The 27,262-nt window shown below is 44.2% G+C and overlaps 1 protein-coding gene across 1 annotated transcript; it reads left to right on the forward strand.

Moving 5' to 3' along the window:
• Positions 1–25,985, forward strand: LOC147887819 (neutral/alkaline invertase 3, chloroplastic-like). The gene is made up of 6 exons (XM_087393617.1): positions 1–1,671; positions 23,501–23,669; positions 23,895–24,106; positions 24,311–24,804; positions 25,088–25,136; positions 25,264–25,985. Exons 1-6 carry the CDS (start codon positions 688–690, stop codon positions 25,582–25,584), a joined length of 2,229 nt encoding a protein of 742 aa, XP_087249743.1. The 5' UTR covers positions 1–687; the 3' UTR covers positions 25,585–25,985.
• The last annotated feature ends 1,277 nt before the right edge of the window (positions 25,986–27,262 follow it).

The raw sequence follows: 27,262 nt of genomic DNA on the forward strand, positions 1-27,262 counted from the left end.
CTTCATCTTCTTCTTCTTCTTCTTCTTCTTTTCAGGAGCTTTTTCTTTCTTCTCCATCAATCGATCCTGATCTTGCCATCCATCTGCTCCATCTTCTCCATCCATCCATCCTGATCTTGCCAATCCCAACAAGCACGCTCCTCCTCCTTTGCTTCTGCTTGCTTTAATCTGGATTCACATTTCACACATTTCCATATTGTTTCTCGCCTTGCTTCAGATTACCTCCTTCTTCTTCCTCATTCGGTTTCCTCTGCGCGGAAAAATGCACCACCCGTGCCGCTCTTCTCGTTGTCCTCGCGCATAAATTGCCTTTACATCCTTACATTGCCTTGCCTCCTTTACCAATTTAGAGTTTGATCCTCAATTCATGGATGCGGAAGTCGATTCTGGAGGAATTACTGTGCTGCAGCAGTGTCGGCAGTTTGACGTATTGCTCACTGAGATGCGGTCGCTTCTGACGCTGGGGAGGAACGTATTGTCACAAGTTCGGAGATAGATTTCCAGTTTTCGATTTTTTTGATTTGCCAGTTACGCAGCATTCTCGTCCGTGTTCTTCTCCTCGCTTCGAAACTCAATAACAGTTCTTTCCGCCCCTAGACAGTTTAGAGCGATAACGCTCCGTCGGAACTGGGGTATTCTGAGATAGTTTCGATCTTGAAAGAGGCGGTTCTACATTTCCCTTTTCTTATGAATCACATTACCTCGCCCAAGGCACTGGTGCCTCCGCTAGGCCCTGCGTTTCTTATCCCTTGTATGTTCGTTGGCTCGAAGCAACCTCTGCATCTACACAGATCGGAGAACCTATGCGGGCAGTCTTGTGCATACTTAAGCTGTCCTCTCAATTCCTTATGGAAGCAAAAGGGGTTGAGCACATTGATAAAGAAGTTCCCTTCTGCAAGTTGTCAGTTCTCATCGCATGCCAGCACTCACGCTTGCTCGGGGTCATGTTCAAATAAAAACGGGACTTGGAGGCTGCATCATAATTCTCGCATCATTTCTCACCTTTCCTGTGCCTCATGCTCTGAGATCAATAACAATGATGTTTTGCGCATTTCCTGTTTAAGATCTGGCATTTCGTCGTCTTCATTGTACCCACCAAGATGCCTGCCCTCCGGTAAGTTTCTCCGTGGAGACACAAAGCAACACTATTTGAAGATTCAGTGTCAGCACAAAGATGTGATAACAGGAGACCCAGATTGGAAGAATGTAGTCTCACCAGAAAATAATGAACGTACCCAGGAAAGAGAGAAGCTATCAGTAGTTGCTTCAGTCGTTGAAAAGCTGCAAGTGGAAAACATCTATGTTCATCCTGCTGCTTCTGATCAGAGCGTTGTGCCAGGCCAAGAACCAGCTAACAATACATACCAACAGAACGTTAGTTCAAGCCAGCAAAGGCTTGATAACTTTGCAACGTCTGCAGGTACGTCCAAAGAAATTGATCCTGAAGAGAACTTTATAGAGAAGGAAGCATGGGAACTCCTGAAAAACGCTACAGTGTTCTATTGTGGGAGTCCAGTTGGAACCATTGCAGCCAACGATCCTGCTGATCCGAGTCCCTTGAATTATGACCAAGTGTTCATTCGGGATTTCATCCCTTCAGCCATTGCTTTCTTGCTTAAAGGGGAAACTGAAATTGTCAGAAACTTCATTCTGCATACTCTACAGTTACAGGTGTGTCCTCAGGATTTCTTTTTAATGATGTTCTTAATTTGTGTATATCTCGGGGTTTAGGCCATGTGACTATGCATTCAATCTTCTTTGGATCTACTCGAATTCCATCTGCGGATACTATGTGACCCAAATACTCTATCTGAAAGGAACTACTCTTTTCAGGATTTATGTACAATTGATTTTCTTTCAAGAGTGAAAAGACTAGCTTCAGATGTTCCTTATGCTCCTCAATGTCTTTGCCAAACACCAAAATATCATCGGAAAATACTACCCCACAATCTTGGTGTTTAAAAAAGATTCGGTTCATCGTTGGAGCATTAGGTAGCCCAAAAGGCATAACTAGGAATTCACAATGTCCCGTTTGAGTTCTAAAGGCAGTCTTGTATATATCCTCTTCTACCATACAAACTTAATGATAGCCGGATTTGAGATCTATCTTACTGAAGACCTTGGCCCCTTTCAATTTGTCTAAAAGGTCATGAATCCTAGGGATTGGGTATTTGTTCTTCACTGCGATTTTGTTTAGTGCACGATGGTCTATGCACATTCGATAGGTTCCATTTTTCTTTTTGACTAATAAGACAGGTGCTCCATAAGGAAAACTACTGGGTCTTATCAATCCTCTCTCTATTAGTCCACTTGCTTTTGAATTTCCTTTTGCTCTAGCTGATTGACTCTATAAGGAGCTTTGCAAGGTGGAGTATTGCCCGGTAGGATTTCTATCCTATGATCTTCAGGTCGAGAACAAGGTAATCCAGGCAGTAAATCCTCTAAGAAACAATTAGAAAATTGAGAAAGAAACTTTTGGTGTGTAGGCTCACTCATCTAGATATATGCACACTATTTATGAACTCCTTTAATGTTTATTGCATCCATTTGGATTTCAGGGACGAAGTATAGCTTTAATTTTTCGTTGCTGTCCTTTGGAGCGTTGATTTTTGTGCAGTGCTTTCAAAGCCTCTGTTTATATGCAACTTAAAATTTGTCAAGCTCAAACTATTACCATACCTATGACCTTAAAGGCTGCAGATATTTTCACCTCTCTAACAGCAGCCTTTCACACAACTGATTTTTTAGGCAACTTACAATAGGCAACCATCAGGTTTTGTGGAATCTCTTTGTTTGGGCTATCTGAAAAAGCGGCAGGCTTGATAAGAGATGCAGCATAGAGACTCCTGAGGGTAGTGCATGATGACAGTTTTGGGACAGGGTAGGCTAGGGTCTGTTGGAACTTTCCTAGTAGTATGTGGCTCTTTGATAACAAGTTGTTAAAGTCGGCATGGTCCAGTAAGGCTTTCTGTGTCACAAGCATGTAGATATTGATTCTACACTGCATCCAACTGAGTTTGGAAGTCTACTGAATGGAAAGTAGATGAAGAAAATGCATGAAGGGATTAAGATATGTAAATGGTTAGAATTGATCCCTCTGAAGACAGTATTTGCTATTCTTAATGTTGCAAAATGACTGTCCTACAAGGTATCAAGCAGCTGAAGTTCTCGGCCAGACCTTCATTAGCTCTTTGTAAATTGCTCAGCTTCATTAGTGCTAGTTAGATCTTGAACCGTATGCCAATTATTTGTGTGAAGGGTCCATTGATAATGGCCTGAAATTCCCGCCATGCTGCTGCTCCTCCTCACGCACCTGCTCCACACCTAGCCGCCTCTCTTCGTAGTTGCGACCCTTCACCTTAGGCCCCTCTCACCGTGGGGGCTTCTCTCTGCTTCACAGGACCTCCAGGTCCCGCCTTTGCTTTGCGGGGGGCTCCCTTGCCTCTACACACAGCGTGAATTCTCTCTCAGGAGGCTCCCTAGCCCTTCTGCACTGTGCGGTGCTCTCTCTAGCCCCCGCCTGTCATCACGAGGCTGCTCCCAGCCTCTCTGCTACCTCCTGGTCTGTCCAGCAGACCGAGCCCTGCTTGGGCTTGCATTGCCCAGGCGACCTGCTCCAGTTGACCCTGCACCTACAAAACAACAAGAACACCCAATCAAGAAAATCAAGAATGTCGAGAAAGTGCTAAGAAGACACTCCGGACAGCAATGGATAGATGTACCCTCATGAGCATGAGGGCAACTTTGAAAGGGACCAAAATATACCTTGATGGTGACCTCACTCTCTTGCAACAGGAACATTGAAGGGAAGGAATGGTACGTGTCATGGCAGTTAGAGAAGCAGGAAAATGGGCGGCTTATAGAAATGGTAGAGTGATCATCTGGGAGAGAGTAGATAGGGAGGAGAAAGAAGATGGGGAAGTATGACGGTGTTGGACCAATGGGCTGGGTGTACAAAGGGGGCTGAAAGTAGTAGTGTGGAATTGCAATGGTACCCTTTGGTCCGATCCTTGGGGTTTCTTGGAAACATACACCGACAGAGATGTGATCTTCTACACCGAGAGTCGTGAAAGCTTGGGAAGAGGGCTGTTAAGAGTGATGGGATATATCTAGGAATCAGCCCATGTGTCTGGTAGCTGAACTCATACCCTTTTTAGAGTTCGGAGAGAGGAGCATGCATGACATATGTGGGTACGAGTTCAGCTACCAGACACACATCCGATTTTCATTGCAGTGTGTTACTTCCCCTTAGATACATCATCTTGTGCACAAGATGTCACCAAGGAAGGGCACAGCCCATATGAGACTATTCATGATGACATACGGAGCTCTCTAGCAGGGGGACACTCTCCTCCTGGTTGACTTCAATGCACGCACCGGAGATAGACAAGTCGTCCTGCTAGATTTTGATGATGATTCCCTCATTGTACCGGAAATGGATGCAGCAGAGCTAGGGATAGTGAGGTAGTCAGCATATGTAGATGCACCGGTGATAACATAAGGGAGACATCTACTTGAGGCGGCTATCCATGACTTGATCATTTATAACGGTCTCTGGAGACGGCTATCATCTGGTAGGCTCACTTGTTCCACATGGTTCACTAGCTGTTGCCTCACTGCCATGCCAGTCATGAGGAGGGCCCCTCCTGCACTCACTTGTGTTCAGATCCATTTTGACCGTGCTCTTGACCCTCGGTATATGTGAGCCGGATGGGATGGGCCTCGCCCATGACTCAGATACCCTTGTCTCAGTGATATAGGAGTCTGTGAGTAGATCATTCCCCACAACTCGATCCGCATGTGTCCCAGATGGAAAGATGCCCCAAAACCCCTGGTTTGACAACGAGCGCAGAGAGATGGGAGCCCACCTCACACGTGAGTGAGCATTGGGACATTTGACTTCACCAAACGCACAATGTATCTCACGCCGAGTGACACGATGCAAGAAGCAGGCTTTCCTCATACACAAGATGGATGAGGTGATCGGATCCTTTCGTGGGAGGGATCCTACTACACGTCAGGGGCTCTTATCAGAGGGAAGCCTCCCATCCCCATCACAGATCCAGTTGTCTGGCACACATATGCATGTTTTCTTTATGATGTCCTAGGTCAGACGTCACTTGATATGTCCTCCACGCCCAGGCCCACTATATGTCACTTGTTTACTGCACAAAATGTACGGGCCGCCCTTCTTCGGCTATATAATTGGAGATCTCCAGATCATGAGGGACTACGCACTGAACACTTTGCTCATGGGTAGGAGGTCTTGACCCCGGTTCTAGCTCAACTGTTTAATCATGTTGTATGCCATGACTTTCTATCTACTTGGAGTGCTAGTACCATAGTACCAATACACAAGGTAGGTGATCCCATGGATACTGGGAACTACCACACTCTTATGATTGGCCACATTCTAGCTAAGATATATGAGTTGGTACTATAGAGGGGGATCAACAGCCACACTGAAGGTCATGGACAGTGGTGCTTAGACAGGCAGGTTTTCGGAGACAATTCACTCCACCTTGGACCACATCTTCACCTTAAGGGCTATCATTGAGGAGGCTAAGTCGAGGCACTAGAAAGTCTACACTTGCTTTGTAGACTTTTGTAAGGCATTTGATGCTGTCCCACGTCCCCACTTGATCAGGAGATTACAGGAGTTGCAACTCCCAAAGATCATGATTTGGGGGGTGATGAGCCTATTTGAGTTTGTCAGAGGGAGAGTACGTGCCTTGGGAGGTCTATCGGATTGGGTTGAGAGCACAATTGGAGTGAAGCAAGGCTGCCCCCCTCCCGCCGACTCTCTTCGGGCCCTTTATCGATGAGATTACATTCTTTGTAGATTATCTAGGTGGAGAGGGTTCACTTCTGGCTGACTTGATGGTGCAGATACTGCTGCACGGTGCACGCAGATGACATAGTCATCATATCATCCTCAGTAGGGGGACCGCAGAAACATTTAGAAGCTCTGGAGATGTTCTGGAGAGAGTGAGACTTGACAGTTAACCTTGGAAAGACCAAGGTTATGATCTTCAACACCTCGTGAGCAATGTCTCGTTGCCACAGTTTCATGTACCGAGGTGAGCCTGTAGATATGGTGCAGTCTTACACTAATTTGGGGGCAGTGTTCATTGGACCAATTTTCACAGTGACCCATGCAGCTACATCACGACTTACACGGTGGGGTGCTATGGCCCGACTAGAGAGGCAGTGCTTCCAAGCACACTTCTAGGACCCTCCGATAAAGCACCCTAGTGAGATTGAATGCCATGTACATAACACCTTTCTGGGGTAGTGGCATTTCAGCGACAGAGTGGAAGAGATTTGAGAGGCTATAGGGGACTATGGGATCTAGGATGATTCGGAGTAAGCCCTTGGTTCCCTATTAGATTATACAGGTAGAGTTCGCCTTGACCGCTCCAGGTTGATGCCATCTTTTAGACAATGACATTCCTCCACATAGCTTGGGTCTTACCCCAGGGGAGATTACCAAGGCTAGCACTAGAGTCATCTAGGTGACTGGCAGAGAGTGGTGTTGATACAGCATGGTATGGATGGGTGTCGATATGGTTTGGTAGTCACGGCATTGAGATGGATGGACTTCTCCCCTTTCAGTACAGCATGGATGCACCACCCGAGATGATTTCATGAGATGAGATCAAGCGTATCGTACGGTTGGACCTCCTCTGGCTTTATACGCCTCAGGCTTGGGGGGAGACTAGGAGTTCCTCACCAAGATCCAGTTCTACCACGACCACTTCCTGAGGGTCTCGGAGTATGGTCTCGTCATCAAACCTCAGTATCTGGAGGATAGAAGAGTCTCACATGCCTTTAGGATTGCTATCGGACAGTTGCGAGTCTCGTTGCATCAGTTGAGTATTGAAGCAGGGAGAGCTACAGGCATACCCAGAGAATAGAGAATCTGTAGACTATGCCAGATGGGAGAGGTTGAGACAGAGGAGCACTTTCTATGTGTTTGCCCAGTCTACTATGAGATCCGGGGGTGATATCACTACCTCTTTTAGAAGGGGCATGGCTTTGGCTCGCTTACACGGCTGATCCATTTTCCCAACTAGGTTTGTGTTGGGCTCTATTTGATTTAGATGCGGTGACATAGAGATATACTGACACGACAGACCAGAGAGTAGCAAAAGGTGATGCCATTGGTCACCGAGATCGACCAAGCTCAGTCTCGTGTCATAGACTTCTATGCATCTGAGTCGGCTTGCGGGGAGGTTGAGGGAGAGGAGCTCGATGTGATGAGGGCATTATGGATTAGCAGTGAGAGTCACCACGACGATGTTACCAGATGAGAGGCGCACTCTCCACATGCGGCATGGAGAGTGACTTGGGCACACACGATTGAGCTCCAATCTATTTCAGCCCTCCTGAGAGGCTCTCCTGAGAGGAGACCACTTGATGTAGCCCATTGGTTACAGAGATCGAGGAGACCACGTCCTCCGGCACCCCGAGAGTCAGCTTGACAGGCACAGATATGAGAGCTCCTAGCATCCGATTAGAGAGCCACCAAAGTGCCTAGATATATGGAGCATGTGCGTGTACTCGAAGCATTAGCTCTGAGCACCTAATACTATTGTGCTATTTGCCACTTTGCCATTTTGCTATTTTGCTCGCTAGTTGAGCACTTTAGTTTTCAGTAAGGACCTTAGTGAGCCCTTTGCTTCAGCCCTTAACGGCTTGTATGAGTTACTTTTGGTTTTGTACTTTGTCTCAAAGGCCTGTGAGGCCTCCTACAAACGTTAATGAGCAGGAGGACACGACTCAATAGATCCGGCCCTAAGTATCCTCACATGAGGGCCGCAGACATATCCTCTCGAGGAGACAGACAATTGTAGTGATGATAGTCAGACAGTGGGCCACCTCATGGAGACTATAGAGAACAGATAGGCCGAGCAATACCAGCGTTCTACCTCTAACTTTCTCTCTCGACCCCAGCCTTTGCCAGATCCTGAGCCATTTTTTGGATGAGCTCCTCTTGTCTCTCTTCGGCCGTCCAATGGTCTTGGGCCTATAGATAGAATACACAAGTCCAACCACGCAGGGAAGGGTGGCCGATTGATAGATAGCCAGGGGATTCTCCCTGGTTTACTGCCCTTTGTAGGTTTCTCTCACTGCGATCGCACGATATACTACTGCTTTTTCTCGTCATAGGCATCAACCTTGGGTAGGGGTGCCCATTTTAGTGGCCCCACCCTTAGGTTCCATTGTATCTGGTTTCTTTTCAGTCTCGTAGACCTTAGTCTTTCTTTCTTTTCTCTCTCTCTCTCTCACACACACACACACACACACACACACACACACACACACATGCAAATACACAACTTGCGGAGTGTTCGCAGCACCTAACTTTTCAAGAAATGAACAAAGCCTACATTGACCAAATGGCGAGTGCTCCTCCCAAGTGGAAGGTAGAGGCGAAGGCAAAAGACAAAGCACAATCACCCAAGAAATAAAAGGCAGCCGACAAAGGCAAAGGAATTGACATCTAGCCACTAGTGGAGCGAAGTTGGCCACCAACAATGATCAATTGGCTCAACCTCATAGGCCTCAGAGATTCTAGGAGTCACCCTGGACTTTGGCACTTGACCAAGCAGTGGCAAAAGAAGCCATTGATACATACGAGGGAGCATGAAGACGTTCCAATCCGCAAAGAAGTGAATTGCCATCATCGAAGTAGAGATGGTGATGACATTCTGGATTTCATCCAAAGATGACAAGTCCTAGGCTCTGGGAAGACGAATGTGCCAATATATTCTTGGATAGGGCCACGTGTGTAACTAGGCAGTTTGTACAAAAGGTGCGAAAAGCAGGGTCAACTGGACAAAGCTACTCACTTCGAAGATTCATGATCATGTGAAAAAGCTCAAGGGAGACAAATAAAAGGTGTGTCGAGCCGGGCCACATCAAGGTCTACTTGCACCTGGTGCCATGGTGGCTCTCTGGTGGGCTGTAAGTATATGCATCTATGAGCCAGTCTCTTGCTGTGGTGGCAGAGGATGTGGTCTACTTGATCTCTTTATCCGATGGGCAATGTCGAGAGTGACGCCTCGTCTCTAGCAATATCCTCTGAGGAGGGCCCAGATAGAGTGGCCTCGATTGTGAGTGCTCTGTGTCCCTAGCTTGTCTCTCCCTGCCGATCCACATTGCCATCATGTCAGCTAGCTCCTCCCCCTCACTATGTCTTGGAGCTGACTTGAATTCTTAGAAATCTGTTATGTGGCACTGTGCTCGGTTGACTTCAGCCTCTTGTGTTGTGGTCACCTACTCTCTAATCTGTCTCAATAGTGTCTACAAAAAAGACCAAAGGGTCTATGAGACTGAAAAGAAACCACAGACAATGAAACCTAAACTAAAATGGGCATCCCCTACCCAAGGGTGATGCCTATGATGAGAAATAAAGTCGTACATCGTGCTATAGCTGCGAGAGAAACTCATAATGGGGGAAGCAAGCACTAAGGAGAATCCTGTGGTAGTCTATCAATCAGTCACCTGGCCCTAAGTGGCTGGACCTGTGTATGCTGTCTGTGGGACCAAAATGACTAGACGATGGAGGAGAGTCAAGAGGAGCTCATCTGACAGTGGCTTAGGATTTGGCGAGTGCTGGCGTTGAGAGAGAAAAGCAGGGATATAACGTTGTTGTCACTCGGCTTGTTTGGGTCCATCCCTCCTCCTCTGTAGTTTTTGTGATGTGGCCCGCTATCTGATAAGTGTTATTGTCAGTCCAGTGGTCTCTTTCCCTACACCTAAGAGAGAGGATATGTTTGTGTCCACTAGGGGTCGGATTTGGTGAGTCATGTCCTCTGGCTCTCTCCTACGTCCGATCCCTTACTATCCTTGGCTCAATTGAACCATCTATAGAACTAAATGATTTTAGGAAATATCTATACGATGCACTGGCCATCAAGAAGGTCCAGAGAAGTTGAAGATCACTTGCCACCCCCCAACAAACACGAAGAGGGTTGAAGAGCCACCAAGCGAGCACCCCCCCCATGCAACAAAAAGCAAATGACAAGGAAAAGTAGGTCATGATGAAGAAGTCGTCAATGTGGAAGGTAGTGGCACCCCAAGCAACTACATGCTAACCGACATGTGGATGCCATTTGAACGAAACTATGCAGACCATCCCCCAAATCAACATCAAAGTTTCCACCAAGGTTGATGTAAAGATGTATTGCAATACATATGGTAGAATCCTGCAGCCAGCCATCAATGTGATTGCACATGGAATTTCCAACCTCTTGCGTGATGAATTTAGCTTGTAGAGGCTTGAGCCGACACCAAGAGTTATAAGAAAAATGCACCGCCTCGAATGAAGAGAAGACCTAGTGGTAGAGGAGGGCATGAAAGTGAGGGAAAATTTGAGCTCCCATGGAGAAGAGAAGAGGTGAGCCGAGAAATTGGTTCGTTCAAGGAGAAACTCTCCGAGGCCAAGCACGTAAGCCATAGAAGAAAACACGAAGCTGAAGTGTCAACCCAAGAACCTTGACTAGGTCAACCAAGAATATATAGTTCTCAAGGACCTTGTTACCGATTTGTCAATCGGGTAGGAACGAATTGCTCCACTTGAAGCGAAGAAACTGGCTACCGATTTGTTAACCCAGCAGGAATGAATTGCAGAGGTCTGAGCACAAGGAGCCAGCAATGTGATCAACCTCACTAAAGAGCTGAATGTTGAACCCAAAGGTGGATTCGAAAAGAACTCAGGATCTCAATTTGTGCCCCCCCAAACGTGGCAGCAAACATTGCTTGCTGCCTGTCCATTAGATGGGGTGGCGGATGGAGATTCAGACGAGGAAATTGGTACCCTTAATTTTGCTGCAAGTCCCTTGAACGTAGAGCAAGCCTGGTATAGGGCCATTCGAGTCTGAATCAAGAAGGATTAAAAGATAAGGAGGTGGCAGCCAACCAAGAGAAAGCCTCTACAGGTGGGACGATAAAGCCTCCACTCCAAGGTTACATATCTGCCTCCATGTGCAAATCTTTGTTTGCTCTGCCCTTGTAAAAGCCTTCCCTCGGCCCAGCCTCTACTTCAGACTCCATGCATACTTCCATGCTGCCCTAAAGACAGCCATGTGAGCTCTTCTTCGTGTCGTCCACACATCAGCCCATCTGCTCAATATGTGTCATTCTCAGTCAACAATCCTCTTCACTCAGATCTGGTCATGTGGCATCTTCCTCTTGTGCCCATATAGGAGCTCCTCTTCCTTCCCGATCCTATAAGGTTTTTTGTCCCTATTCTCTCTTCATTTGGGGGCTTACAGATAGAACGATGAATCCTCTACTCCAATAGTACCTTCGGTACTTCGGTTTAAAAGTCGGTATCTATGGTAGACATTGACAACTTGAATATTTTGGTGCCGAGTAACTATCTTTAATGGATATATCCAATGTCTCCGTGAGATAAGGAGACTATCATTAGACATTGGGGGATAAAAAATAAAAATAACAATATAATGTCATTATAGATACATCTTCTTGTGTCATATCTTTCTATAGTATTGTAAGAATTCCTCAATTTGGTTGAACTTTACAAGAAGTGGGAACTTTTTGCAATTTCTTAGACCTTAGCATTACTCTTAATTTAATAATTTAGTCATCTTATTTCTTCAAAAATGCTTTAATTCACAAAAAATAATGAAGAAACTCCACTGTACCCTATGTTTGCAGTCTGTCTTTCGGATTTCGGCTATAGTTATGTTTAGGATCAAGCATAGCTTTTCTTACCGTTGATAAGAAAAAAAATGGGAAGACAACCAGGAGTTATGTACTTCACCACGTCAGATAGGTGAGACTTCATAGGGATCAGCTGCAATGTGGGCTCGTAGATGATGAGCTTATGAACCAGGTTCCAGAGCAGATATCCAGAGCACACAAATAACAAGTCAATCTCCCACACAATCTGACTAGAACACACCCAGACTCTTTGAAAGAGGGGAAAGACTACACAGCCCGAAACAGACTGAACTTAGAACTGAACTTCCTCCCAAAAAACTCGAAAAACATTCAGCCTCAGAATACTAAGAACCCACAGCCCACATGAATGCTATCTTTGAAACTTTTCAAGACATCAACCCACAATTAAGATTCCACAGCCATGACTCATAAGCCTCCATCAAGAGCAACAGCTCGTAACTCTTGACGTGATCATAACTGCTCCACAGCATCTCCTTCTCAAACACCGAGCTCCAGCATTCCTTAACTCTCCCCAAAGCTGCAGTCAACAACCAAACAGTGAAAGGGACTGGCTAGCAGGTCGCATCAATCATCTCTGCTCTTACACAACTACATCCAGCGTCTGTATCTTTCTCTTGCTCGTAGAGTACTCCACACTCATAGCTTCATGTCGCCAACAGTCCTCTAGCAGAAAATCATACCATAGCTATTCCTCAAGCTTTTACTAAGAAATAGCTCATAATCAACCGCGTACAAGCCCACACGAAAGACACCTCAAGAAAAAACTTCGGCCTTTTAATCTCATGCAAGCCCAACCACATACTTGTTGCAGCTCATGCTCTCTTAGTCCAAGGTACTCCAGCTTCTATACCTGATTGTCCACCCCATGCTCTTGTTCAGCATTTAGCGCTTCTCTCTTGCTCATAAAGCACCCACTTAGCCAAAAGCCTCTCTTGCACACATTATATGCCTTCCATCATCTCGCGCAACCGATGACCAACTGCTTTGTCGCCTTCCTTAGCTGCTCTTACAACATCCTAGAGCTCTCGGGCTCATAACCTTCCTTGTGTCTTACCTCTTGCAACTATGTCTTCGCGCAATTGCCAAGCTCTCGTGTTGCATCTTGCCATCCCAAAGTTCCATCAACCCGTGTGATTACCAGAATCTAGTTCCCTAGCTCCAACAACTGCAACAGTCGGCCAACTACACTCCTTCATGAAGTAGCTCCCTCCAAAGGCAACAGCCCAAGTCCCATACGTAAAAATACCCAGCACTTGCAACGGCCCTTCTCCCATTCCCATGCAAACAGATTTGTCTCAGTCCATGAATTCTCCACCAGCCTCTATACGTATATACCCTGTGCCTGCTCTCAATGAAGCACTTCCGTTATCTTTTACTCTTCATGCTATGACAGCCTCTTCTCGCACCTTCGCAATCGCCTCCCTCGCTCTTCCTGGTCCTTTTTGCTTCTCAGAAACCCAAAGAGCTCATGCACAGCTCCCTCCTTAGTCCCGAACTCTTGTCCTCTACACACTTCAGCTTGCAGTCGCGATCCCTATTTTCTTCTTCTCCCCTACAAGCTCATCTTCATCCAGCCATCGTCTGGCTTCTACTGCGCGATCCTTCCCTGCTCAACAGTTCCTGGACATCCGGCGCCCTTCATCTCCTTCAACCCCCGAGCTCGCGTACTCGTCCTTTATTACCCCCAGCGCATCCTCCAGCCCTCCAGCAAGTATTCCTTCTTGCACGATCCTGCTCTCCTCAGCCACTCCCCCGAAAAACTCCGTTCTCCTCCCCTTCTTTACGTGATCATCCTCCGTGTGTCCACGAACTCCTTCCCGAATCCTCCTGCAAGCTGTCACCTTCATCTACGTCCAGCTCGTTGACTAGAAGCATCCCTTCATCCATCACATAGCCACCTTTGCATGAGCAAGATGCCTTCCGAATCAGTCCAGCCACCTCAGCCTAATTTGCCACCTCATCAGTGAGATTTTACCACTCTCAAGACATTTCCCCCAAATCACGTTAAATGCACATTTTGGACCTTTAGTCACACAATTCCCACACACATTAGCATGCACATTAAAGCTTGCATGCACCCCCGTGCACACACATGAAAAGCCCCTTGACATGGACACCATAACATATCAAATTCCTGTAACATGCAAGTGCACATTGACTTAGGAAAACATAAAAAAACCCTTCATGACTTGACTTTACATGACCCTAAAAACATTCCATTTGACCATACACTGGACACCCTTGCTTGGTACAACCACATTGCATTTCATCATTTCCCATGAAGTGCCTGCAAAACATACTTTATTATCTCAATAAAATATACATCAGTCCATCATGCTTGTGAAAGAAAAATCCATAAATGCCAGAAGCCCATAGCTACCCTAGATGTGTACAACTATGTGCCTACCCACAGCTATATACAGTGCTAAAAAACTTGATACAGATTTTGTCCTATCATTCTGCCCATCCCCAAGTCTGCAGACATTCATGTCTTGCAGATAGAGGTATATAAGATTTGAATTTCTTCAGAGATATCCTCATCCATGAGGTCTTCCAGCTTATCTGGTTTCATTACAGCAGGTCCATAGCTGCCCACACTCATGATCCTATGAAAGTATTTCTTTAGTCTGAAGCCATTAACTCTATTCTTATGCTGCTGACCATCCAAATCCTCAAGTTGATATGATCCATTTTTGAATTTCTTCGTCACACGAAAAGGTCCATCCCATACAAATTTCTTCTTGAAGGTAGAATCCAGACTACTGTTGTATCTCAAAACTAGATCACCCTCCTTGATTTTCTCATCCTTGAATTTCTTGTTTGCTCTCTTCTGATTCTCCTCTTGAATTAAAGCATAATGTTCCACCGCCTTTTGTTTGTCTAGTTGTGCTTCCTGCAAATCCAATAACCGGTTCTGGAAAGTAGAATTTGAATCCTCGTTTATCTTCATTAACATCTGTAATGCAGGAATTTCTACTTCCAAGGGCAACAAAGCTTCTTTCCGGTAAACAAGATGAAATGGTGAAAACTAGCTGCCTTCTTTTACTGCAACTCTGTAAGCCCATAAAGCCCAGTGCAAAGCAAGATCCCACTCCTTCTCATAGGTTCTTATAATCTTTCCCATGATATTAGTACACACACCATTAAAATTTTCATTCATCCCATTACATTGAGGGTAATACGGACTTGCATATCTGTGTTTAATCCTCAGCTTACCACATAATAAATCCATCAGTTCACTCGTGAAACTTGGACCTCTATCAGAAAGCAACTCCAGCGGTACACCAAATCCACAGCAGATATCCTCATACACAAACTTAATACAGATTTTGCATTGACAGCCCGTACTGCTCATGCTTCAGCCCATCTCGTCAAATAATCCACAGCTGTCAGCATATAGCAATTTCCCCTGGCTGTCATGGGTAGAGGACCGATGGCATCTATTCCCCATTTCTCGAAAATATTATAAGCAAGTATGATATTTCTGAGTTCTGGATGTAAGATCCTCTTACTCATTTGCTGACACTGTAGGCATGACTTGTACCAATGTCTTATTTCTCTCTGGAGGGATGGTCACACATATCCTTCTGTAAGTATTTTCCTCAGCATGATTTTGAACGCAAAATGTCCTCCACATACTCCCTCATGATTAGCTTGTAGAATATGAAAAACTTCCTCATGCCAGGGAATTCTTCTGAGCACCAGATCAGCCCCTTTCATGTAAAGAACATCATCTATCAAACAATAAGAAGTACAACTTTTAATAAATCTGTATTTTCTTTGTTTCGGAACTTCTTCAGGCACTTTACCAGTTAACAGGAAGCTTTCCTCACAAGCTAATGTCTCCCTTCCTTTGTATAAGGGTTCCTGCACTCCTACTGCATCAACATAGGCTGCTGTAATTTCCTGCGCAGCATCATGTGCATTTACATTCTTACCTCTTTCAATATGCTGGAGTGTCCAGGCATCCAATTGATTCAACAATTTCTTCACCGCACTTATCCATCTCTTTAAATGAACATGCTTAACCTTCCAGACACCTAAAATTTGCTTCACAACCAACAGAGCATCTCCCTTAATCATGAGTCTCCTAATACCCAGACTAATGCATACTTTCAAACCTTCGAAGAGAGCTGCATATTCAGCTTCATTATTACTGCTGGCTTCAAGCTGAATTCCCATTTTCCGAATCTCATTTCCTCCGGGATCATAAATGACAATTCCTCCTGTACTTTTATTTAAACTTTTTTTGTAAGATCCATCAAAGTGTAAAACAAATGCATCCTCTAGTACTTTTTCTTCATTCATGTCAGTGTTCTTCTCCACATCTTTAACTAAAATAGGTCCTTCCTTACAGATGAGGAGATCAACCAAGGAAGCTTTGGTAGAGTTCTCAACCAAGAAGGTAAAAGAGTACTCCTGTAACTCTACTATCCATTTAATCATGCTCCTGGAGATGTTTGTACTATTCAACCATAGTTGCATGAAACGGCCATTTCGTGGCAGGAAACGGAAACGGCGTTTCTTGAAACACCGTTTCATAAAACCTGTTTTTGCCCTAGACCCCCAAAATCGCGATTTCGCCGCCTTGCTCCTTTTTTCGCCGCCTCCCGCCCATTGCACTCCTTCTGTGCATCCTTGCTGCTCTCTCCACCTTCTCTAAGCTCTCTCCATCCCTCCATCCTTTGCTCTTGGACTCTCCATCCCATTTTCCTCGGACCTCCATCCTTCGCTCTCCATCCTCTTCATCCTTCTCTCCATCTTCTCCATTCTGCAAGCTGCAGCTTGGCAGCCTGCTCTCCATCCTTCTTCTCTCCATCCTCTCTTTAATCTTACCTGTAACCTCTCCATCCTCCTCCTCTCCATCCTCCTTCACTTCTACCTCTGAACCTCCAGGCTCCTTCCACCTCTCCATCCTCTTTTACCTTGCCAAACTTGTTAGTCATGATACATGTTGATTTCAGATTATTGAAGCATCATTCAAGAATTTAGAATCATAGAGGCGTGAATGATGCATTGATGCTTGAAGCTTGAAGTATAGATAATTGTATTATGTATGATTTGCACTCTATTGATGATTATATTATGTATAAAAAATAAATTTTTATACATAAATTGTATCATATTGCTGTTTCTTCCGTTTCCGTTTTGGCGGGGGCCGGAAACTCCGTTTCTTCCGTTCCTTCCGTTTCTTCCGTTTCGGCTGGTAACTATGTATTCAACATATGAGGCAGTAGTGAACATGAGGTGAGAACCACAAAAGGCCTGGACAATAGATGAGACTGAAATCTCCTACAGGCATACAAGAGGCTAGCCAGGACCAATTCAGCCGCTGAATACTTTCTTTCTATTTCACTCTTCACCCTACTGGCATAGTAGATTGGCCTCATATATCTGGAACCCTCTCCCTGTTGCAAAAGAATAGCACCAATAGCATCTGGTCCCACAGTCGGATTCACATAAGAAGTCCTGGAATAATCTGGTGGCTTTACACTTGAAATATGAGTCAAGGATTCCTTAACTGCCTCAAACACCTCTTCACTCTCTGTCGTCCATTTCAGAGGCTCAGATTTTACCACTTGCTGAAGGGGATACAAAATCTGAGATAACATATGAATAAATCTCGATAGATACTTCACCTTCTAGAGAAAGGTATGCAATTGCTTGGTATTCTCAGGAGAGGACAGCATAACTAAAGCTTTTACTTTACCTGGATCCGGCTCAATCCCATTCTCAGATACAATATGCCCCAATATTTTAATGCTGGTCCGAGCTAACTGAGTTTTCTTAGGATTTAATTGACCACCATTATTATCAATCTCATAGAATACCTGATCCAGCTTTCCACAGTGCTCCCTTCTTCCACTGTACACACAGATGTCATCAATAAACACTTTACAAAATTTATCCAGGAAGGGTGATAAAATCAGATCTGAATTCTCCTGATAGTGCGAGGGGCCATTGGTAACTCCAAAAGGCATTTTCCTGTAACAAAAACAGCCCCAGGGGGTAATGAAGGTAGTCTTGATTTGATCTTCTTGGGCTATGGCTATCTGGAAGTACCCTGCATATCCGTCATACAAGCTGTACATTTCATGACCGGCCACTTTATCAAGAATATCATCCAGAAAAGGCAGAGGATAGTGGTTTCTCTTTGTCACTGCATTCAGAGGTTTGTAATCAATCTCCTTATTTTTTGAAAAACAGGTTTGGCACCTTCCTTTAGCTCAATCCTCAGAGGCTTCCCTTTAAATCCCCTGATCTCCTCATAAGAAGTGATAAACAAATTGGGGTATTTCTGCAACATCTTCAAATATTCCTCTTTCTCCTCAACATTGAGATCAGGATTCAATGATTGCTCAATCAACACCTGGGTTGATTCTTGAGAACATTTGGGCTGCATTAAATCTTCGATAACCTCAAAGCTATCCACTTCTTCCTCACTGAACCCTGTTGCTCCCACAAAATCCACCTGTGATTCCTCATCTACCAAATCCACCAATGCTATTGTTCCTTCATCACTTTCTGAAGTCACCGAACTCTCATCCTCACTGCTGGTTTCACTTCTCTCTTCCTCTTCACTTGCTGAATTTGAAACTTCAGCCCTGCTTACCATATCGAAATTCAATTTCTTCCCATTCGTATGTACAGAAAAGATTCCTTTTTGCCAATTCTGAATTGCACCTACCTTCCTCAACCACGGCCTTCCAAGAATCAAAGGATAGGCTCCCAACCTTGTAGATTACATGACAATCCACTCGACATGAAACACTGAATGCCTCAACCTCCAGACCAGGTACTATCCCTTAAGTCTTCACCTTGGAGTGGTTTGCCATTCTGATGCGATAAGTAGAGGAGCGGGATATCTTCAATCCTAATCTTTTCACACAAGCCTGGGTAATCACACAAATCTGTGCACCTCCATCTATATAGGCCTCTCCAAAACCCTTTTCTTTATGCCAGGCTTCTACAGCAGGTAAAAGATCCGGCAACTCTGAGACATACATCAGCTTAATTGTACCTTTATGAGAGTTCTTCTTTGCTGGATCTACAGCCCGCCTCCATTCTTTTTTAAGCTTTGGGCATAGACCAATCATTTGAGAAAATGTAATGTTCGGTTTCCTCGCTGAAAGATCTTCCACCAAATCATAATCTCCCTGCTCCTTCCTATGGGATAATCTGCAGTTCTGTACTTCCTTCTGGGCTTCCTGCTCTTCTTCTTTTGGTAGGTCATCATCTCCTCAGACTGCTTCCACTTCTTTGCACTCGGACCAACCTCCTCTTCTCTATCTCTCTTCCCTAATGGCATGACATCTTTAACTTCCTCCAACTCCAACAAGCCAAATGTAACTGCCTTACCTTTCCCTTTCTCTTCTGCAGTGGCTTTACAGATTCCAGAGGTACTAGGCTGACCTGCATCTTTTACTTCTACACTATGATCATTCATCCTATTATTTAACCCTGTTGGCAATGGATAAACATCACCTCCAGCACGAGGAGGCTTATCACAGTGTGTGCTGTAATGTCCCCACTCTCCATAATTAAAGCACTAGACACAAGGTGCAAATGACCCTTGACCTCGTCCTGCCTGCCACGGGCCTGAATTATTTGAAGAAGGCATGCTGCCTCTACCATAACCACCCGATGATCTACCTCTTCCCCTACCATTCATCAAGTTCAAACTCAAACTCGTCATAAGTTCCGACATTTCATGAATTTCTTCTTTCATATTCTCCTCCTTCTTGACTTCAGGATTCCGTATTTCTGGCTTCACATGAGAGATAATTTCAGGCACATGCTGAACCATTGGCATCTCTTGCATCATTTGTGACAATCTTATCTGCTTCCTCTCCTTCTCTTTTGCTACCCTGAGAGCATCCTCATAAGTGACCAGCTCTTTACACTCAATCTTTATCCTAATCTCTGGCTTCAGACCAGCAACAAACCTATCCTTTTTTATGACTCTAGGAGGAACTTCATGTAATAAGGCCACCTGCCATTTATTCCAACTTCATAGGGATCAGCTGCAATGTGGGCTCGTAGATGATGAGCTTATCAACCAGGTTCCAGAGCAGATATCCAGAGCACACGAATAACAAGTCAATCTCCCACACAATCTGACTAGAACACACACAGACTCTTTGAAAGAGGGGAAAGACTACACAGCGTGAAACAGACTGAACTTAGAACTAAATTGCCCCCCAAAAAACTCAGAAAATAGTCAGCCTCAGAATACTAAGAACCCACAGCCCACATGAAGGTTATCTTTGAGACTTTTCAAGACATCAACCCACAATTAAGATTCCACAGCCATGACTCATAAGCCTCCATCAAGAGCAACAGCTCGTAACTCTTGACGTGATCATAATCGCTCCACAGCATCTCCTTCTCAAACACCGAGCTCCAGCATTCCTTAACTCTCCCCAAAGCTGCAGTCAACAACAAAACAGTGAAAGGGATTGGCTAGCAGGTTGCATCAATCATCTCTGCTCTTACACAACTACATCCAACGTCTGTATCTTTCTCTTGCTCGTAGAGTACTCCATACTCATAGCTTCATGTCGCCAACAGTCCTCCAGCAGAAAATCATACCATAGCTATTTCTCAAGCTTTTACTAAGCAATAGCTCATAATCAACCACGTACAAGCCCACACGGAAGACACCTCAAGCAAAAACTTCGGCCTTTTAATCTCATGCAAGCCCAACCACATTCTTGTTGCATCTCATGCTCTCTCAGTCCAAGGTACTCCAGCTTCTATACCTGATTGTCCACCCAATGCTCTCGTTCAGCACTTAGCACTTCTCTCTTGCTCATAAAGCACCCACTTAGCCAAAAGCCTCTCTTGCGCACATTATATGCCTTCCATCATCTCGTGCAACCGATGACCAACTGCTTTGTCGCCTTCCTTAGCTGCTCTTACAACATCCCAGAGCTCCCGGGCTCATAACCTTCCTTCTGTCTTACCTCTTGCAACTATGTCTTCAGGCTCTCGTGTTGCATCTTGCCATCTCAAAGTTCCATCAACCCGTGTGATTACCAGAAGCTAGTTCCCTAGCTCCAACAACTGCAACAGTCGGCCAACTACACTCCTTCATGAAGCAGCTCCCTCCAAAGGCAACAGCCCAAGTCCCATACGTAAAAATACCGAGCACTTGCAATGGCCCTTCTCTCCAGCCCCATTCCCATGCAAATAGATTTGTCTCAGTCCATGAATTCTCCACTAGCCTCTATACGTATATACCCTGTGCGTGCTCTCAGTGAAGCACCTCCATTATCTTTCACCTGTTCATGCTATGACAGCCTCTTCTCCCACCTTCGCAATCGCCTCCCTCGCTCTTCTTGGTCCTCTTTGCTTCTTAGAAACCCAAAGAGCTCATGCGCAGCTCCCTCCTTACTCTCGAACTCTTGTCCTCTACACACTTCAGCTTGCAGTCGCGATCCCTGTTTTCTTCTTCTCCCCCACAAGCTCATCTTCGTCCAGCCATTGTCTGGCTTCTACTGCACGATCCTTCCCTGCTGAACAGCTCCTGGACATCTGGCGCCCTTCATCTCCTTCAACCCCCGAGCTAGCGTACTCGTCCTTTATTACCCTGAGCGCATCCTCCAGCCCTCCAGCAAGTATTCCTTCTTGCACGATCCCGCTCTCCTCAGCCACTCCGAAAAACTCTGTTCTCCTCCCCTTCTTTACGTGATCATCCTCTGTGTGCCCACGAACTCCTTCCCGAATCCTCTTGCAAGCTGTCACCTTCATCTACGTCCAGCTCGTCGACTAGAAGCATCCCTACATCCATCACGTAGCCACCTTTGCATGAGCAAGATGCCTTCCTAATCAGTCCAGCCACCTCAGCCTAATTTGCCACCTCATCAGTGACATTTTACCACTCTCAAGACATTTCTCCCAAATCACGTTAAATGCACATTTTGGACCTTTAGTCACACAATTCCCACACACATTAGCATGCACATTAAAGCTTGCATGCACCCCCGTGCACACACATGAAAAGCCCCTTGACATGGACACCATAACATATCAAATTCATGTAACATGCAAGTGCACATTGACTCAGGAAAACATAACTAAACCCTTCATGACTTGACTATACATGACCCTAAAAACATTCCATTTGACCACACACTGGACACCCTTGCTCTGGAAGTCTGGTACAACCACATTGCGTTTCATCATTTCCCATGAAGTCCCTGCAAAACATACTTTATTATCTCAAAAAAATATACATCAGTCCATCATGCTTTGTGAAAGAAAAATCCACAATTGCCAAAAGCCCACACCTACCCTAGATGTGTACAACTATGTGCCTACCCACAAATATATACAGTGCTAAAAAACTTGATACAGATTTTGTCCTATCACTGTGTTATATTTCTTTTTTTCTCTAGCTGTATTCATGCGTCTTGTAATCGTTCTCTCTCTCTCTCTCTCTCTCTCTCTCTCTCTCTCTCTCTCTCCCCGTCCCCCCCAAAGTCAGGAGCAGCAGGGGACTAGACATAGCAGTAAGCCAGATTGCACGACATGACAGACTTGACCTTGGGTGGACATACACATGAGGACCATAGACATCTCCATATTGTTCACGTGGAGAGAGTGACCTTGAGAGTGACAGTGGCAATTGCTCGACGATGAGCTTCCTCTAGGAAGCTATAGAGGAGGGAGGGGCACAGAGAGCCTAAACCACAGTGATCCATCACTGATTTTTTTCCTCAGCCCTCACGAAATCCATCAGATGAGATCATATTGTCTGTGCTCAGCTGACCAGTGGAGTTAGTCCCACAGACAACATGCATAGGTAGTCACCTGGATGGTTAGCTGATTGGGAAGTTGACAGCTAGTGGCATCCCATCGTCTCCCTTTACGTTGTAGGCTCTCTATCTCACAGCGACATTGCGTTTATATTTTTGCTCACACCAATAGTCACCTGGATGGTTAGCTGATTGGGCAGTTGACAGCTAGTGGCATCCCATTGTCTCCCTTTATATTTTAGGCTCTCTATCTCACAGCGACATCGTGTTTATATTTTTGTTGTCACACCAGCCCTGATGATATGGGTGCCCGTTTTTAGTGGCTCCAGCCCTTAGCTTTCATTGTGTCTGATTTTTTGTGGTCTCATAGACCCTTAGGTCTTCCGTAGATGTTGATAGACTTTCTTTCTTTCTTTCTTTCGTATTGGTTCTCACTTTGACTGAAAGTTAATATAAATGTATTTCTTTGACATTTGTAGATTCTCTCATCTTTCACAAGTATCAGTGCTGTTAGCTCTTAGATTAGCAATGTATCCCTTTTGACTCTTTGTGAGGGCTATATTTCAGAAGAAAGTTTGGCTTGCTTGGTGTGTGACTCGTTAGGTCTTCGGGATTCCAGGTTTTGCTATATGACAGATATCAAATGAAAAAATGAAATACAAAAGTGGTGTGCATCAAAGCCCATTTTCCTTCTAGTCTATATTATTGTTGATTGTTTATAACGACCCGACGCGACCTGCCCAGCGCCCTCTCTCTCTCTCTCTCTCTCTCTCTCTCTCTCTCTCATGGGGTGCCTTAGGCTGTCCTGTCTCGCATAATTTTTCATGATACAAGGAAAGGCAACAAGGAAGGGTGGAAAACGTGGGTGTGTAGACGCATGCCGTTTAATCTGTTGTAATCAAAGCAGAAAACACTTGATCCACTATGATGGAGCTAAAGGCACTCTATTGACAAGTAACAGCTTGCATGAGCAATTGTAGTTCAATTTTAATCTCTTATCACCTAGATCTTATTCTGAGTTGTAGAGCTGGGAGAAGACTGTGGACTGCTACAGCCCTGGACAAGGCCTTATGCCTGCAAGTTTCAAGGTACGCCTTGTCCCACGTGAAGGTGATGACCCAAATGCAATGGAGGAGACTCTGGATCCTGATTTTGGAGAGGCAGCAATTGGTCGAGTTGCCCCTGTTGATTCTGGTGAGCAGTAGTCCATTAACGTTTTGGTCAGGAATTGAAGTATTGGATCGCTTTTGTGATGAAAAGATTATCTTTAATTTAAAAACATGAAAGAACTTAGTTTTTAAGCAGAAGTTGCTCTGTATTACTTTAAGTATTCATGCACTGAAATGCTAAACATGTGAGTATTGCTAAGGCATGATAAATTTAGGTTATGTGCCACATATGATTTGCTGTTTCATTCAGGTCTCTGGTGGATCATTCTCCTAAGAGCATATGGAAAGTGTACTGGTGATTTATCTCTGCAAGAAAGAGTTGATGTGCAAACTGGGATCAAGATGATACTGAAATTATGTTTGGCAGATGGCTTTGATATGTTCCCCACTTTATTGGTTACTGACGGATCTTGCATGATCGATCGCAGGATGGGCATTCATGGGCACCCTTTAGAAATCCAAGTAAGAATAAGAGAATGTGACCAGCAACATTTTTCTTGCTGGACATTGTCCAGATGTGAACTTGCATGTGTTGTTTTGTGTAGTATGGCAACATTTACCTTTTCGTCATCTGCAGTATATTTATGCAGGAAGCTCCCTGTTGGTAATAACATGTTGTATTTGGGACAATCTGTAAGAAGATTGTTTGTGTTGAATGGGTTTCAGGCTTTGTTTTATTCAGCTCTTCGTTGTGCACGGGAGATGCTCACTCCAGAAGATGGATCCTTGGACCTCATTCGGGCCATGATTAATAGATTGATTGCTTTGTCATTTCACATACGTGAATACTACTGGGTGGATATGAAGAAACTAAATGAGATATACAGGTACAAGACGGAAGAGTACTCTTATGATGCAGTAAATAAATTCAATATCTATCCAGATCAAATCTCTCCTTGGCTGGTAGAATGGATGCCTGACCGTGGGGGCTACCTGATAGGCAACCTACAACCTGCTCATATGGACTTCCGCTTTTTTTCCTTGGGTAATTTGTGGTCAATAGTTGGCTCCCTTGCCACTCCTGAGCAGTCCGATGCAATTTTAGACCTGATTGAGGCAAAGTGGTCAGATCTGGTGGGAAATATGCCTCTCAAAATATGTTACCCTGCACTAGAGGGTGAGGAATGGCGGATAATAACAGGAAGTGACCCAAAGAACACGTAAGCTTCTCCTCTCTAGCATCAACACATGAATCTCTCTCTCTCTCTCTCTCTCTCTCTGTGTATCCAGAGCCGCGCCCCCTCCCCTCCCCTCCAATCCCCTGTTTCTTGGCACGTCTTTTGCCCTTGTTCCTCTCCCTCTCCTGTTCCTTCCCCCTTCCTTACCGGTGGCCCTCATCTCTATTCCCTGCAATACTTTTTTTATGTACAGTTAAAGTACGTCGTTATGTGGCTACCTTTACCTTAGCTAATGTGACTATCATTATTGCATTGCTCAATGTAGACCATGGTCCTACCACAATGGAGGTTCTTGGCCAACACTCCTCTGGCAGGTAACAAGAAATACCTCTAATTTGAGATGAATACATCTTGTCCGTGTGGGGACTTACGTTCAATGTGTACCATGGCTGATGAATCATCGGTATTAGGAACTAAAAACTGGATGGAAATGTTTCACAGCTTGCTGCTGCTTGCATAAAAATGAAGAGGCCAGAATTGGCTCAGAGGGCAATTGACGTAGTAGAAAAGCGGATTTCCAAGGATCGGTGGCCAGAATACTACGATATCAAAACTGGAAAATTCATTGGAAAGCAAGCTCGCCTCTATCAAACATGGTCAATTGCTGGTTATCTTGTTGCAAAATTACTTCTTCGTAAACCAGAGACTGCTCAGATTCTGACATGTGAGGAAGATTTTACACTTCTTGAAGCCCGGTCTCTGCTTGAAGCCAGCCCAAAACGAAAACGCAGCAAGTCTGCCAGAAAACCATTTCTTGTTTGAATATATTGCGATGAGGCGAGTGTAGATGCTTGCAAAATCCCACGTCAAGTTTCACATTTCAAGCTTTATATAAAGATTTCTCACATTGTTGATGGGTTCCCAAATTGTCACACAGTTCGAATTCTCTTACAGCACAGCAGGGACCTAGTTGACGAATACTTAAGGCCATGTGTAATTCTGTTCATGCATACCAGTATATAATTTTTTGGGTGCATCAATTAAAGAGAACTTACAGAACAATGTCAAAATACACTTAGAGTGGTGGATCCATGATTTTGGATTTACTGTCTGGTTCAAAATCAGATAAAATGTGCAGCTGAATCATTTTAGATGATCAAGGTGTACATAAATTGGTGCGTTATGGGATATCCAATGCACAATTATGGGGTCTTTTTATGAATGCTGAAGATTGGAAAAAATTGTTTGTATCAATTGTACTTTTATTTCTTGTTTAAAAGAGTCATGCTACTGATTGCTAGGAGATTGTGTGTTAGGAGGTTAGTAATTCTCTTTGATCGGGATAGTGCATGGCCCCTCTTTCACTTGAGTAGCTTGGAGATTGAAGAAGGATACATTGATTAAAATTTAAAGGTGCATCGGGAAAGCATTTGAGCATGATGAAGTTCCAAGAATTTGGAATACAAGTAGGTCAAGCGTTTCCTTGTGATAGCCAAAACATTTCCCGAGTTGAAAATTGACTCTTGATTGTCCATCAAAGTTAACTTGCACATAATTGTTCGATCGACCCTCTCTTAAATGATCCCTTCTACGCTTAAAGATTGAAGAAGAATACAAAATTTAAAGGTGCATCGGGAAAGCATTTGAGCACGATTAAGTTCCAAGAATTTGGAATACAAATAGGTGAAGCGTTTCCTTGTGATAGCCAAAACATTACTTGAGTTGAAAAGTAACTCTCGATTGTCCATCAAAGTTAACTTGCACATAATTGTTCGATCGACCCTCTCTTAAATGATCCCTTTGTGTATGGATTGAGGCAGCCAATCAATAATCCAAGTCCACCTTCCTATTATGGCATCTTTCGCCTAATTATTTCAAGGATCATGTTGCTTTGTATGATACTAGTAGTGTCAAATATCAGTAAGTGTTAGATAGTACTAAATGCTAAATAATACTAGGTGCTAAGTATTGTTGTAAATTCTAGATAGTACTAAATAGTAAATGCTAGACAGTACTAAATATGTTTACATAGTACTAAGTGCTAAATATTTTACTAAATGCTAGATAGTACTAAGTGCGAATATTACTAACTGCTAGTTTAGTACTATTAGTAAGTGCTAATATTACTAAGTACTAGATAGTACTATTAGTAAGTGCTAATATTACTAAGTGCTATATAGTACTAAGTGCTAATATTAGTAAGTGCTAATATTACTAAGTGTTAGATAGTACTATTAGTACTAAATATTAAGTGGTAATATTAGTAAATGCTAATATTATCAGTGCTAGATAGTACTAAATAGTAAGTGCTAGATAGTACTAAATAGGAAGTGTTAATATTAGTAAGTGTTGGATAGCAAGTGCTAATATTACTAAATAGCAAATGCTTGATCTGTAGTACTATTAGTACTAAATAGCAAGTGCTAGATGGTAAGTGTGATATTACTACTATTAGTATTGAATAGTAAGTGCTAATATTACTAAGTGATAGATAGTAATA

The sequence above is a fragment of the Dipteris shenzhenensis genome, chromosome 22 (assembly GCF_047967505.1).
Source record: "Dipteris shenzhenensis isolate YYH24624 ecotype China chromosome 22, Dip_SZ_1.0, whole genome shotgun sequence".
Lineage (NCBI taxonomy): Eukaryota > Viridiplantae > Streptophyta > Polypodiopsida > Gleicheniales > Dipteridaceae > Dipteris > Dipteris shenzhenensis.

Bases quoted from the DNA above. Each gene is read 5' to 3' on its own strand.
- LOC147887819 (XM_087393617.1), top strand. From the start codon at position 688: ATGAATCACATTACCTCGCCCAAGGCACTGGTGCCTCCGCTAGGCCCT. The intron at 1,672-23,500 runs GTGTGTCCTCAG...TCTGAGTTGTAG, and splicing joins TGCATACTCTACAGTTACAG to AGCTGGGAGAAGACTGTGGA. The intron at 23,670-23,894 runs GTGAGCAGTAGT...TGTTTCATTCAG, and splicing joins AGTTGCCCCTGTTGATTCTG to GTCTCTGGTGGATCATTCTC.